The 14,448-nt window shown below is 44.0% G+C and overlaps 1 protein-coding gene across 1 annotated transcript; it reads right to left on the bottom strand.

Moving 5' to 3' along the window:
• Positions 1–9,854: 9,854 nt before the first annotated feature.
• LOC311153538 (putative G-protein coupled receptor 19) lies at positions 9,855–11,078 on the bottom strand (the record flags this gene model as incomplete). Its single annotated transcript, XM_084205469.1, has 1 exon — positions 9,855–11,078. The coding sequence occupies one exon, from the start codon at positions 11,076–11,078 to the stop codon at positions 9,855–9,857; it is 1,224 nt and encodes a 407-aa protein (XP_084061595.1).
• Between the last annotated feature and the right edge of the window lie 3,370 nt (positions 11,079–14,448).

Raw genomic sequence — 14,448 nt, 5'->3', positions numbered from 1 at the left:
TCATGAAGGAGGGATTGGATGTCTTCCGTGCCCAAGGTTCTCCAGCAGCTGATAAGATGACTTTGTGCTGTTAGCATGGAGCTTCTCTGTGACACAAGTGCGAGCTGCCAGCCTGTCACCTGCTGTCACTCACATCCTCTGAAATTAAGTCAGAAAAACCTATGAGATAGTAACAACAGAAGGAACAGGAGTGTGGGAAAGGAAAGAGGCTGAGACTTCTGGAGGAAGGAAAGAAAATTAATTTCAAAATAACACTGTTAAGAAGAAAGTCTAGAACTATTTACACAGCGCAACACTTGTGCAGCAGCAGAGAGAGTTGATTCTACAAGATTACTTTAGGCTGAGCAGTTCTTGAAGTGTCCTGATTAGAAATGAAGTGTTGCCCAAAACACACCTGAATGAGGCTTTGACCTTCAACACCCACCCTCAGAAGAACTTATCTAGAGCATGAATATCACAGGAAGAATTTAAGACTTAAATAATTTTTTTCAGTCACCTCACAGGGCCCAATCTTGCAGTCCACAGTACTCTGGAGCAACTTTTCTCAAGTGTAAAAATGAGGATGTCATTAATGATTACTGATACTAGGAGGTTAATATTGGTACAAGGGAAAAGATCAAAAATAGATCCCTGGCCTGATCCTCAATTTTCTCCATGCTCATTCATGTTTGCAGATAATTTTGCTACTCTCAAACAAATACCTAGACAAAATAGAAAAGACAATAGGGTTCTTCTAGATCAATATGTATTTCATAAAGCAGAATTCAATTTCTGCTAATACAGAGCAGCAATTTCTTAGCCGCAACATTAATAATTTTGTAGGACTGAGAGTGGATGTCTTTTTTTGAACTGACTTATTTCTTACACCCCACATTCAGAGTTACTTTAGCATCAGTAGAATATTTTAGAGACACAATTTCAGCATTCACACCCCCCCCACTTTAAAATTAAGCCTATTTTTTGCTGTTGCTTAAAGCTCCTTATGTGTAGTGAATGAACTCCCAGTGCAGTACATCTGAACAGAGCCCTCCAAGTTATTCCACAAAGTATTTACATGTATTCATTTTAACAAGACTTTCCTACACATGGCTCATTTCTTAACACTGCTCATGGAAAGGTGAGCATCAGTTCACATTTCCACACCAGTCCTAGTGCGAAGAGAGAAATACATCCCTTCCCTCATCATTTCTCTTGATGAACAGCTGGAGGGTGCAAACATTAAATCCCAAAGCCCTTCATCCCAGTCAGCCCTCAGCAGGTCCCTGAGAAACACCTCCAAGAGCACCCATTCACTCTGGAGTGCTGAGGCTGCCTGGACAAGGCTGGCTAAGGCAGAGCTGCAAGCCTGGAACACCTTTCCTGGGCTGCTCCATCCACACACAGCATCCCACAGACACGGCACAGAAAACCCTGAAAGCAGCTGGCAATCAGCACCTACTTTCTCCAGGCGTGTCCCTCTCCTGGCGGCTGCCGCTCACCGCGGAGTCCCTGGAGAGGTGCAGGAGAGGAGCTGCTGCCCGGCTCTGCCCACAGCTCCCCAAGTCCCACCCTGAGCAAGGCAGGGGCCCTCCCTTTGGGCTGCCTTATATGGCTGCCCTTGCAAAAGGCACACAAAGAATCGGGAACAGTTTGGATGATTTCAGAGAGAAGTTACTTCTGTCTCTTCCTGCTGTCAAAGCCAGCAATCACAAGCAACAGCTTAACTTCCCTCCCAGTCTTTTTCTTATCTGCAGACACTTCATTGCAATGCATTAAAAGCAGCCTTTCCTTACTGCACATCTTTAAACACTGAATTAGGTGATGCCTGTGGCAAGCTGGAGGGTCTGCATCCTCCTTTCATACTGGGAAAATCTAAACAGCAGTTTCAGTTGCTCAGGGTTTTTTCCATCAAGGTTTTGACAAAGCCAAAAGCAGCACTTCATTGTTACACCAAGTACTGGAAAATCAGGGCTCTCTCATGTTGTTGCCCTTTTGAGCTCCAGGTCATTTTTTATATTAATTTGGGAGGAAGAGAATCCCAAACATAACCATTCCAGCAACCAACTCTCCATTTTATTGTTGACCTTTCTAATCAGGAAGGAGAAAGTGAATACTGCTATTTCTCTCCTTTCCTCCCTCTTGTAACAGAAATCAGACTGTTGTCTGCAATGCCAACATTCCAAACTTCCCACTTTTCCAGAGCCAGGAGTTTGAGAATGGAACAAAGGTACCCCTTTCACCCTATGGTTATCATCAGTGGGGGAATGCTGCCATTGCACATAGTCTTCACTTTTTATCATAATTGTTCGTGGGGCTAAGGCATCTCTTTCCTTGAAAAGGTTATTCCAGAAAGTTATTTCTTAGTTTCCTAGTTATATTTCCATGCCACTGCAAAAACTTCAAAACAAAACAAAAACCCAAACCCTTCTAGTTCTTTTTTTTCTTGATACATGATACATGTAGTCTGATCTAAAAGCCAACACATCCAGAACATTTTCCTTGGATGCTGTGTTGCTCAGTTTACCCTGTGCACAGAGTTGAATACATTATTCCACACACTACTGCAGGTGAGTGGTCACTGAGAACTGATACCTGACAGGAGCTACAAAAATCCTTCTCCAGGTTTTTGCTTCTTCCTGAAATGCTTGCTGCATCAATTAATACTTTTATACTCTCTGCTCTATTAACTTTTCCAGACAGTAATTTGCTAAATGGAAAAATTTCCATCTCTCTTTACCTCTGACCTCTCCTGAATGTAATTACTCAAGTTCCACAAAGCTAGCCAAAGTATGGAGGGGGAAAAAAAAATGCTGAAAAAAATCCCAACAAACCAAACAAAAACCCCCAACCAACCAACCAACCAACCAACCAACCAACCAACCAACCACCAACCAACCACCAACCAACTAAGAAGTCATTTTCGTGGATATTTTAAGGTTAAAAATAAATTTCCTTTGAGGGAATAGTAGAACCCAGCTTTACTGCAAATGCAAAAACTCAACTGGGTTGAAACCCCAGGAGAAATGAAAGCAGAGAACCTGACTCTTATTTAGTGGTTGAGGAGGAGATGATTTAATGATAAGATTTTAATAGACTGAGAGGTGGAAGATTTAAACTCATTCCTTCACACACCCCCCATCCCCCAAAACCAGTATATTGCATCTTTGGGTCAAAACCTCAAAAGGCAATTAGTAACCTCACTAATTTATGACCTACATCAAAGGCATGATTTCAGGGATGTCTAAATGCTGAAGTGTTCACTGGTAACTATAGATGCACACAGCATCCTGCAATTGTATATATCCAGGAGCGTGATTTCTGTGGCTGGGCTCACTTCATGTGTTTAATTTTGGTGGGCCTGGTGCCACCCCTGTGCTCAGAGAGCACATCTTCCTCACCCTGACAGCACTGCATTTAGCAATAGACCTGGGAATTTATCACCAGAAGGCCAGGATGGGAAGGCACAGAGAAATGTCTGGCTCTGAGATGCATCTTTGAGCCCCTTCTTGAGGAGGAGGCACTTCTCAGAGACAAACCTAAACACAGCACCACTGGCACCACCCATCACTGTCTCCTCTGGGGGCTGTGTTTTAGAAGGAAAGTGTTAATGAGTCATGCAAGAGACAGATAACATGGAACCCTTAATGCTAGAAAATATCTTGAAGGGTAAATAATAGATGAGACTTGGAAAACATTCCCGCGCCCCTCTGTCCATCCCGAATTCCATTCTCCGGACGTAAGCTCTCTGCATCAGTGCTCTTGAAGATCTGCTCTGGATCTGCGAGCTGCAGCTCTGCCAGCACTCATAGCCAGGAGCTGGGCACTGCTGAGTGCCACACAGCCCCCTGGGCCAGCTGTGGGATCTTAACAGTGATCACACTGGGGCACAAACCCAGCGAGTTGTGTGGCTCCAGCTGGTGGTACCCAAAACGCCTTTAAAGGGGCAAAATTCCAGCCCTTGCTCTCTGATTCAGCTTTCCAGCCTGGTGGGCACTTGGCAGTCTATTTAATGTGCACCATGAACACCATCATTCTCCTTCACAAGGATATGCTGAACGTAAACTAAGATTATCATGACTTGTACGCTGTGGTATTGGAAAGATGGTGCATGTCCAGATTGAGACACTGGGCTTCCTTTCTCTCCAAAGAAAGTGTATTGTAGCATTTTACCACACAGGGAAAGATATGATGTGACAAATTGCCTTTTATGAGTGCTGGCAGTGCTTCATTCTTTTTGTACTAACATAGATAGTCTACAAGGCTGACTGCTTGACCCAAAGTAGTGTCTAAGAATTCCATAAATCTCTCATTTCCATGACAGAATGCCTGTAAGAAATTAACCTGACTCCTGTACTTATGAAGGTTTTCTCCTCTTTGCTCAAACTAAAACTAAAACATTTTCTTGGAAAAATGAACAGAAGATGCAATTTCTTCAAGAAATGCCTGAATTTCTTAACAGCTGGGATGTGAAATGTCAACCTCATAATATGATGCGTATCATGAATGTATAGCTCTTAGAATTGTCATAAATGTATAAAACTTATACTAAATCATACAGTAAGATTTAAACTATTGTTGTTATGCTGACTAATAAACTCTATCTGCCTGCTGGAAATAAAAAAAAAAATCAATTAATTTACACGATCATTAGAGGGGAAACTAGCAGCAACTTTCAGGTTTGTCTGCCTGTTCCTACAACACCTGTCCCTTTCATTTCTTGAAAATTCATCAACATTCTAAGCACCTAGGCCTAAATTTTATTCTGAAAATTTTTAGTTCTGCTTTTGACTGGTTGGTTAAAAAGCTATTCAGCCACTTTTGACTATGCAGACAGAGGAAAATAGGTAGCTCTTTTAAAATAAACCCCACTGATAACCGACATCCATAACCATCCCAAAACAAAACCATTGTGTACTGGAACCATTCCCTGAGGATGTATCCCTTTCCGAAGGATGTTCAGTGGTACCCATGGGATTCAGCACCCTGGAGAGAGCAAAGAGACCCTGCCCAACAACCCCCTGCCCTGCCCCTGACCCCCATCCTCACAAAAATCTCATCTACCACCATTAGGTAGCTAGGAGGGACTCCAAGTCCTGTTTTTCTCTCATTTTTATGAGTCCTGATGAGTCCACAGCCATCCAACACACATCCCCTAAAAAACCCCCGCATTTTTAATTTCAGCAAGGACGTCAAGTATTCAGCTTATCTTTGTGTATGTGTGCATGTGTATGTGAAAAATCTCAGATAAGCAAATCACTTGCATGGCTTAACTCTTATTCCACAGTCGTTCAGGGTACATTTCAGTTTTCCTTGAAGAATATATATACTCTGTGCCTCAGTCTCTTAACTCTGTATCCTGTTGCTATTTTAGGTTGCCTCTCACAACAAGGAGGGGGGAAGATGAAAGCTGAAGAACTGGGTGAAAGAGCTTACAAAGTGTGTTTTCCTCGGCTGGAACTGGGAAAGGTTTTGATTCCATAGTTCAGCAAAGTTTCAAGAGCACTAATTTCTATTGGACAAATGCCAGTATCCCATGTTTGCCATTTGACGCCCTATGGGAAATCAAACAATAACTACAGTGCATTCCATGAGAGTCATTTTAAGAAGGATGCAGCCAAATTTCACTCTTCTCGTGTAATTCCACCTGGACAATCTAGGTGTGCAGTTTAAGTGTTCTTCACTAGGCCAGCAGAATTCTTTAATTATAAATCATAGTACAGTTTTATAAAAGCCACAACATTTTCAATATCCAGATATTGATAAAGCAGATGAACTAAAATAATCTGCTACCATGTAGAGCAAAGTATCTGTTGTTATGCTTATGTTGCATTAAAGGAAGACAAAATTACTGCATGAAACAGGTTCCCTATGGTCACTGTTGAAGAGGTAACCAGATAGGAGCCACAGAGAACCTTCACATAATAAGAGGCAATATAAATTCTTGCATAGTGAACCTCAGCTGTTACTTGATTCCTTTCTTCAATTATATTAAGTGTCCCAGCATTGTTTGATTGGGTTTGTTTAAATCATTAGTGATGCACTGGAGGAAAAGGATACTGTTATTGGTTCTAGGGTTGTAACAGAATACCATGAAAAGTGGGTGCTTATTTCAAGTATATCTGAAAAGATTGACCAAAATAGAACTATTGCTTCAGGAGAGACTCTTTACATAGGAATTGTGTGTTATAACTGAAGAGGCAGTTTGAAAAGATGACAATGATCCTTTCAGGGTAAGTGCAGTTGGGCATTTTCACATGTATGAGTTTAAAAAAGTCAACTAAGACATTCTATTAATTTAATCTAAAATTTCCACAAAGCTTCTTTTCTGTGAGCTGTGGGCTCTTTTATACAACCTTCAATTTATTACCAAGCTGATATTAAAGAGCAGTAAACTGAACTTTTACTGGTACATTAAGAATTTAGTTAATGATGTACCAGGTCTACTTTACCTTCCTTCTCAGCTAAGCTGGAGCCTCAGGCAGTAACTCTTCTGAAATTATTTACCTCACCCTCAAAGGAGAGCATATTTTCTTACTTCTTACTTCCACCTCCTGTAATTTTTTGAGAGAGCTGTCTATTGCTTTCTCTGGCACTTCTAAACCCCTCACTGATTCCAGAGCACATAACATGCAGTGCACATGTCCAGCATGACCAGAAAGTCAGGCTTAGTGTGTGTTCTGCAGAGCACAAGCACAAAGGCTGGCCAAGGGTCTTCCCACTGCATTCCAAGCAATCCCAGTAAGCCCAGCTGACTTAGCTCTCCTGCACACAGAAGGGTGGAGAGCTCCCTGGTGAGTACCGCTCCACCATTCTGGGTGCTCAGAATGTCACCCAGGATGTTTCCAGCAGAGAAGCAGACCCTACATTTACATATATATCCCAGAATTAACATATTCAGCTGGATATGATGAGCTCAGCAAAGACACTTGGCATCTCAGGCACTTCAGTTTTGTCCACCTTTTGGAAATCTGGGACTGTGTTTAGCACACTGGAATCCAGTAAATCTAAATAAAGGTATCTGTGATAAGATCTGTTTAAAATTTGTTGTAGAAAAGAAGCTGACTTGGAAGTAAGGATTGTGGAAGAAGAGAGTGAGCTTGAGAGCTATTTGTTCTAGCAACTAGAACATCCCATAAATGTTTCTTTAAGAGCACCCTCCTGAGCAGGAGAGTGTTTATTTGATGTTCATCTGGAGTAAAATTTACCAAAAGCAGCAGCGTGCTGAACATGGATCAGAGTGATCCATGTTCAGCACACTCTACTGAAAGTTGACTTGTAAACAATAATTGTGACTTACTGGCTTCTTTCTAGGAAAACCAGGAAAATTTTGTGAGGATTTTAAAATAAATCAATAACTTTTGATACTGCAACCCAGGACATGCAAGTGACCCACACTGAAGACATGAAACAGGAACTCAAAACAAACATGTAAGACCTGCAGCTGATCTTGTTCTGGGACTGGCACTACATGCTTTCAACAAAAGGTCTCTTCTTATGTTACCCTAATGTGGAAAATGAGATAAAATTCTGAGTGGCTTCTAAGTAAGAATGTTATAGTGAGAATATAGAGCTGGACTTCAGAAGGTCAGTAAGACTGGCTTGAGGCATTGTTGAGTAAAATGCACTAATTATATTAAGTACCACTGTAAACCAAACAGTTCTCCAACCCTGAGCACTAACACCACTCTCCATCTGGTATTTAGGTGCACAAACTGACTTGCAAAGTGTCTGTCCTGAGGATGCATAGGAGCATCCTCTCTGTTCTCCCAGTTTCTCTCTGCCTTGACAATGACTCCTCATGGTGAGGGCAATGGGGTACATCTGACACATACACTGAAAATGAAGATGCAAATATTTACTCTTTTTTATTGGAAAAGCAGTTATTATTTATAAGAGATACTTATGAATGCATTATGTGATATTTAGTGCCACTTTATATCCCATGTGTACAGCATGAGGAATGTGTACCCTCTAGAGGTGTGTCCATGCACCTTACTACTGCTAACAACTCAATTTTTAGTTCAGGATATAAAATACTCAATTTTCAGGTTCAGGATAGATTCAACTTTTTTTGGGTAATCAAGCCCAAAGGCTCACTCAGATGCCTCACTGTCTTTGATCTCTGGACTTGTTCATTTCAAAATTAACTTTGAGAATACAAAGATTTACATAATTTAAATAATTAATCTTAGCTTTGAGCAATTATCAAACGCTGCTACAAAAAATTCCATCATCTCTTTCCTTGTCCTTTTTCCATCAGCTGTTAACAATGGATGGACATTCCATACCTCAAAATTTGTAAAATTACCAAATATCTTGTGGAAATCTGCAATTGCAAAGTTTATTCTTTAATTGGCAGTAGTAATTACTGTCTATCGTTCATAACGCGTTCTGACCAATAATTGTGCTAAAGTGGACGAAGTCATTGTGAGATGCTGTATTAGTAATGAGAGGGTAAAATACATTACAGCCCTGTTGTAATATGAAACAAACTGATTAAAACCAGAACTCATGGGCACAGCCAGGGGCACAAGCATATTGGTACCAAAAAACCCAATTAACATCTGCACAAACATGTCCTGAGGCACAGGAAAAAAAGCTGAAATTTAAGAAAAGCAGCACTACCTAGTCCAGATTTACACATGACAGAGTCACCATCTTGTTTCCATGGGGAAAATGTTTCCAGGAATAAATCCATTTGTGTTTTCCTGAAAAAAATCTACAGAGCTTTGCTTTACAGAGGTTGTTGAAAGAGCCTGTGCCTGTTTTGGGGAGACAAACAGCATGCAGTGACTGAGAAGTTGTATTTTTAGTTGTGAGGGGAGAAAACTGACTTGGAGGAGACTGAGAGAAGCCCTTAGCAGGGTCTGCAGCTTCCTCCCAAGGGACAGCAGAGGGGCAGATACGATCTCTGCTCTCTGTGACCAGAGACAGGACCTGAGGGAATGGCTGGAGCTGGTTCAGGGGAGGTTTTGGATGGATATCAGGGAAAGGCTCCCCAGAGAATGGCCACAGCCCCAAGGCTGCCAGTGCTCCAGGGGCATTTGGATGACACTCTCAGGGATGCACAGGGTGGGATTGTTGGGGTGTCTGTGCAGGGCCAGGGCTCCCTTCCAACCCAGGATATTCCATGACTCCCTGCAAAGGAATGAATCATGGCTCTGTGGCTCCGCAGCCACACACTCAAACAGGCCCCAGGATGGCAGAGCCTGAGGCTCCTCCACTGTGTGGAGGAGGAGTCCTAAGCTGCGACTTGGAAATTCATCCAGGGACCCCTTCTGCTGTCCAACCCTGCTGAAACAATCTGCTGCGACTTTTCCAGGAGGAGGTTATTCCCAAAGAGAAATGGAGGCACAGGAAGACTGGAAGGAGACAGAATCTTAGAATTGTTTAGGTTGGAAAAGACCTCTTAGATCATCCAGTCAAACCATTAACCCAACATCAACCCATCCACCAGACCAGAGGGGTCTGAACAAGAGGGACAAGCCCAGTGCAGGAATATTCCCAGGGACATACTGGAAGGAAGCCTAGATGGCTTTGGGGGGATTTAAGCGTTTCTACACTATGGCCCATCCCTTACAGGGATTGTAAGAAGCGGTATTTCTTTTATTTCTTTCTTTTCCTTTTCTCCCTACAGAAAGACAGTGTAAGGACTCTTGTAGATTCCAGGAAAGGTGTTCCCCAAAGCAGAACATGAAAACTGAAAAAAAATAGAAGAAATGCATCAAACCCAAGCCATTAAATAATACAGAACATTTATTTTTTTTCTACCCTAGGAGCTGGTCTAAAATATGTACCTATTTATTGCTTCAAAAGAGTGAAAGATCCTCCTTCTTCTGGGGGAACATAGCACTCCACAGCTCATCCATTCCTTTTCAAAGTAATGAAACACTCTTGGCAAATGTATTTGTGGGATTTGTGCCAGGCCTGGCAAGCTCATGCTCCTTGACTTCTCTGTTAAAATCATCACAGGTGGAGTGAGGTTGGTGAGGTTGGGCTGGGATAATGCGATTATTTTCAGCTGTCCTGGAACTGGTGGCAATGGTGTAGATGTTGCTTCTGTGGTACTTCCACATGCAACAAATTTCTAGCATTCCTCTTCTGAAGTTTGCATCATAGATGTAGAAGAGGATTGGTTTAGAGGCTGAGGAACTGAAAGCGATCCAGGTGATGGCCAGGAAAAGCAAGGAGCTCTTTCTGTAGTCTGTTTCCTGTGGGTGCCACAACTGTACCATGAAGAAAGGCAGCCAGGACAGGAGAAAATTCAAGACAAAGATAAAAAACATCTTGGCAGTTTTCACTTTTCTTCTTAAGACAAGATTCATTGTCCTCCTTTCAGCTGTGTCCTCAGTACCACTTCTCCAAATGTAGATGAAGAGTTTCTGGTAGTAGTGGATAATGAGAAGTGATGGGATCAAAAGCAACAGCACTGAGAGGTGGAGGATACCATAGGTGGCTCCTAGCTCAGAACTGGGGAGGAAAAAGTTGCAGTGGTGGTCACTGCTGGAGACATAGAGAAAACAGGCCGGTGATGCAAACACAGCGCCACAGAGCCAAGAGACCAGAGTCATTCTCTTGGCTTTCTCCCTGGAAACTCTGAAACTCAGGGGATGGATGAGAGTGTAGCATCGAGCCACGCTGATGGAAAGGAGCACATCGATCTGGACGCCGGGCGTGAGGTACTGGACGTACCTGACCAGCCGGCACACGCCGCTGCCCAGCACCCACCGCCCGGAGCTCAGCTGCAGCAGCAGGAAGGGCGCGCTCCCCACGCTGCTCACCAGGTCGGCACAGGCCATGGACACCACAAAGTAGTTGGGGGTGGATTGTGTCCTCCTGCTCCTGTGGATCACTAAGCAAACCAGGAAGTTTCCCAAGACAGAGATCAGCCACAGCACTCCCCAAACCACGCTGGCAGCTGCGATTTCTCCTGGTCTCAGCCCATACTCTACCAGAGAGTGGTTCCTGCTGGGGCCAGCTCCTGGGCCTGGAGGTTCTCCCATCTCGTAGCCAGCAGGAGGGGAGGAGGCTTTGGGGCTGCTCGTGTTCGGCAGCAGGAACAAGGTAAAGAGAAGAACAGGACCACTGCTGTTATCCATGCTGTGAGAAAACTCGGCTACATCTTTTGCTCAGGCTGCAGACAGAGAGGAGAGAAAAGGTTTTGTTGAACAACTCTGTGTGTGTGAAAAGCCCAAAGTAATCAGTAAAAGATAACTCTGAGTAGTTTTCATACTCCTTAGAGCAGTAGATTTCAGAGAAAAGGGTCAGAAATATATGGAGACACAATGTGTCATGGCAGAGAACATTAAGTTTCATGCAGATTTTTTTAGGAAAGGCCTGAGTATTTCAGACAGGCATTTCTGTCTACAGAAAGATGAGTGTCCTGTTCACAGCTGGAGACTGAGGTGCCATGCCACCAGTGCAGGTAAGCTGCAAACTGAGTGAGCAGAACGTGCCCCACTGATCCCAGAAATGAGCTGTACTTCCTGATGTCCATGGAAGTGTCAGAAAAGCAGACCAAAGGGTCCCTGCATCCTTGACTTGACCTTGAGCTTTGAAGCAGAAGGAAAATACTGAGGGAGGAGGTCAGTGTCCTCAGACAGATGAGATGAGAGGTTGGGGGAGGGATGGGGGAGCTTTTTGAGTTCCAGCAATGGAGCCTCAGCTTGTCTTGTCAGCACTGTCAATACATGTGGCTGCAGTCAGCTGCCGAGCATCTCTGTGCTCTGGAGAAAATCCAGGGAGATGGGGAATGTCCTTACCTTGGTCAGGGGCCTTCAACCTAAGCAGCAGCAAGGCTGACCCTTCACAGCAGGACAAGCCCAAAAGTTCTGCAGGTCTATGGGTGACCCAAGGGACAACTGAAGGGCTGCCAGAAGCAACCGACACCAACAGTCAACCAAGAACCTCTGCCCCCGATTTTGTAACAGAGCCCTACAAGCTGAGGATCACTGCGGCCCAAGGGCAGCACCCAGCACTGGGCCTTGCTCACCCTCATCCCGTGCAGCCTGTCCAGGTCCCTCTGCAGAGCCTTCCCACCCTCCTGCAGATCAACAACGCTGGCACAAATCGGTGTCACCTGCTGGCTGCCCGGGGGGGCACTCGGCACCCTCGGCCACAGTCGTTGCTAACGGTGTCAGACACGACTGGCCTTGCCCAGCTCTGGAAGGACAGTCACCTTTGGGTCACACGTTTTTCCATGATAATAACATATTCCTTGATAAGCATATCAGGGAATTGTGCTTGATAAGCATATGAGCAGCCAAACCCTGTTCCCCTCCAGTGCTCAGCAACTGGGGTTTTATGAACTGAATCACGCTTTCAGAATTTCAGAACTTTAACACTCATTGTCTTGCCTGCCACCCCACACTCAAGCCCTTCAGGAAACAGAGTTTTCAATTCTATACTGCTTTTATTGCCCCTTCTCCTCCTGCTGATTTATCCCAAGGCAGGAAGATGCCAAATTCCTCTTCGAGCATCTCAGAAATCAAATGCAGTGGAAGGTTGGAAAAGGCCTGGTAGCCAAATGGGAGAGGCTCTCTGTTAAAAATTCCTCTACAAATCAGCTCCAACTTTTGCTGTAAGAGAGCACTGAAATTCCTGGGGTCTTGGAGGCACTAACACTGATATTGCAGGTCAGTGCTGGCCATGGTGTCACCAGCAGAGCAAAGAGCTCATCGGCTCAGACAGCCGTGGATCTCCTCCCATTCAAACCAGCAGGTGGTGAATGTATGGGAATGTATTGCTTTCCAAATTTTAAAATATTAAACGTTAAATTTATATTTAGTAAAATATTACTAAATATAAATGTCTCCTCTGGAATGTGGCCATCGAGAAAAGGTGTTGGACTCTGAGTTGGTTGTGCTGCAGCAGAGAGGAAAATTCAATTACTAGTTTATCTCTGAAAAAATCCAGTTTGAAAGCAGGAAAGAGAAGCAAATGGAGCAGGAAGTCAATTTTCCAGTATGGAAAAACATTCAGAGGCATTCAATTCTCCTTCTTCTGATTCCACGTGATGTTTGTCAATGTTTTGATTTTCTAGAGATCTAAACAAATCACATAGTCCTTTCTGTTTACATGTTTTTCTTAGATTTTTTTTTTCCTCTTCTTACATTTCCTGTCCTCCAAGAAATGTAAGGCGAGAAAAATATACTGGTATATTTTACACAAAATAAATACATCATGGGTAAAATTGTGCATATCCTTTTCAACCAGACTTAGGAATCTGGGCAGTTTACTGGGACCACCTGTGCTACCAACAGTTTTGTTTCCCTATCAAGATTTATTTTGTGGCTAAAACATTAGGAGAGCTGAAAGGAGCTTTCCCTTGAAAAGAGGGAACTCTCAATGTGCCTGTTGGTATTTCACTTCATTCTTAGTGAGTTCTAAGGCCCCAGCTCTGAGCAGTATCCACATCTTTAATACAGGACTTTCTAGGCAGCTATTTAGATTACTTTTAATTTGAAGCTCTTTCACTATGAAATACGAGTCAAAAAGCCTGAGTCCCTTTTGCAGAGTATTTGCTAGAAAAGTCACAGCCCATTGTCATTCAGATGAGGTGTTCAGCATGTCTCAGTTGTAGCCCAGCACAATTCAATTCGTCCTGCACCAAAAAAAGGAGGCTTGAAGGATCTGTGGGAAGAGGTGAATGTGAGAGACAGGAAGCTCTGGTTGAACAGCATGAAGGAAAGATTAATGCCATCAAACTTTTAGCAGAAGGTTTTGATTACTAGTTTTAAGAAATGCACAGAACTGTGTTTTATCCTAGCAAATTTTACTGGCTATTGTGTTTCAATACACAGCTACACTAAGTTAAATTTTTCTTCATTAGTTGCTGTCTAGGTCTCCTGTTCTGAACTGCATTGTACAGCTGTTTTCACCAGTCGTCCTCTCCTCCTGTTATGGGGGGAAAAAGTAAATCCCCCAAAAATAAATTGAAGGAGACTGAGGGGAGAAGTTCTATTTTAACTTGTGAGGGGGAAAAAAACTTGTCTTGGAGGAGACTGAGGGGGCCCCTCATGAAGGGAAGCAGAGAGGCAGCTCCGATCTCTGCTCTCTGGGACCAGGGACAGGACTTGAGGAATGGCCTGAAGTTAGGCCAGAGGAGGTTTAGGATTGCTAGCAGGGAAAGGTTCTTCCCCCAGAGGGTGTCGGGCACTGCCCAGGCTCCCCAGGGAATGGGCACGGCCCCAAGGCTGCCAGAGCTGCGGGAGCGTTTGGACACCGCTCTCAGGGATGCACAGGGTGGGATGGCTGGGGTGTCTGTGCCGGGATTGCTGGGGTGTCTGTGCAGGGATTGCTGGGGTGTCTGTACGGGCATTGCTGGGGTGTCTGTGCGGGCATTGCTGGGGTGTCTGTGCAGGCATTGCTGGGGTGTCTGTGCGGGCATTGCTGGGGTGTCTGTGCGGGGATTGCTGGGGTGTCTGTGCGGGCATTGCCGGGGTGTCTGCGCGGGCATTGCTGGGGTGT

The sequence above is a fragment of the Fringilla coelebs genome, assembly GCF_963513975.1.
Source record: "Fringilla coelebs genome assembly, chromosome: 5".
NCBI classification, from domain to species: Eukaryota; Metazoa; Chordata; class Aves; order Passeriformes; family Fringillidae; genus Fringilla; species Fringilla coelebs.
Note: the sequence above shows the minus strand (reverse complement) of the source record. Positions and strands in the feature narration are given on the sequence as shown.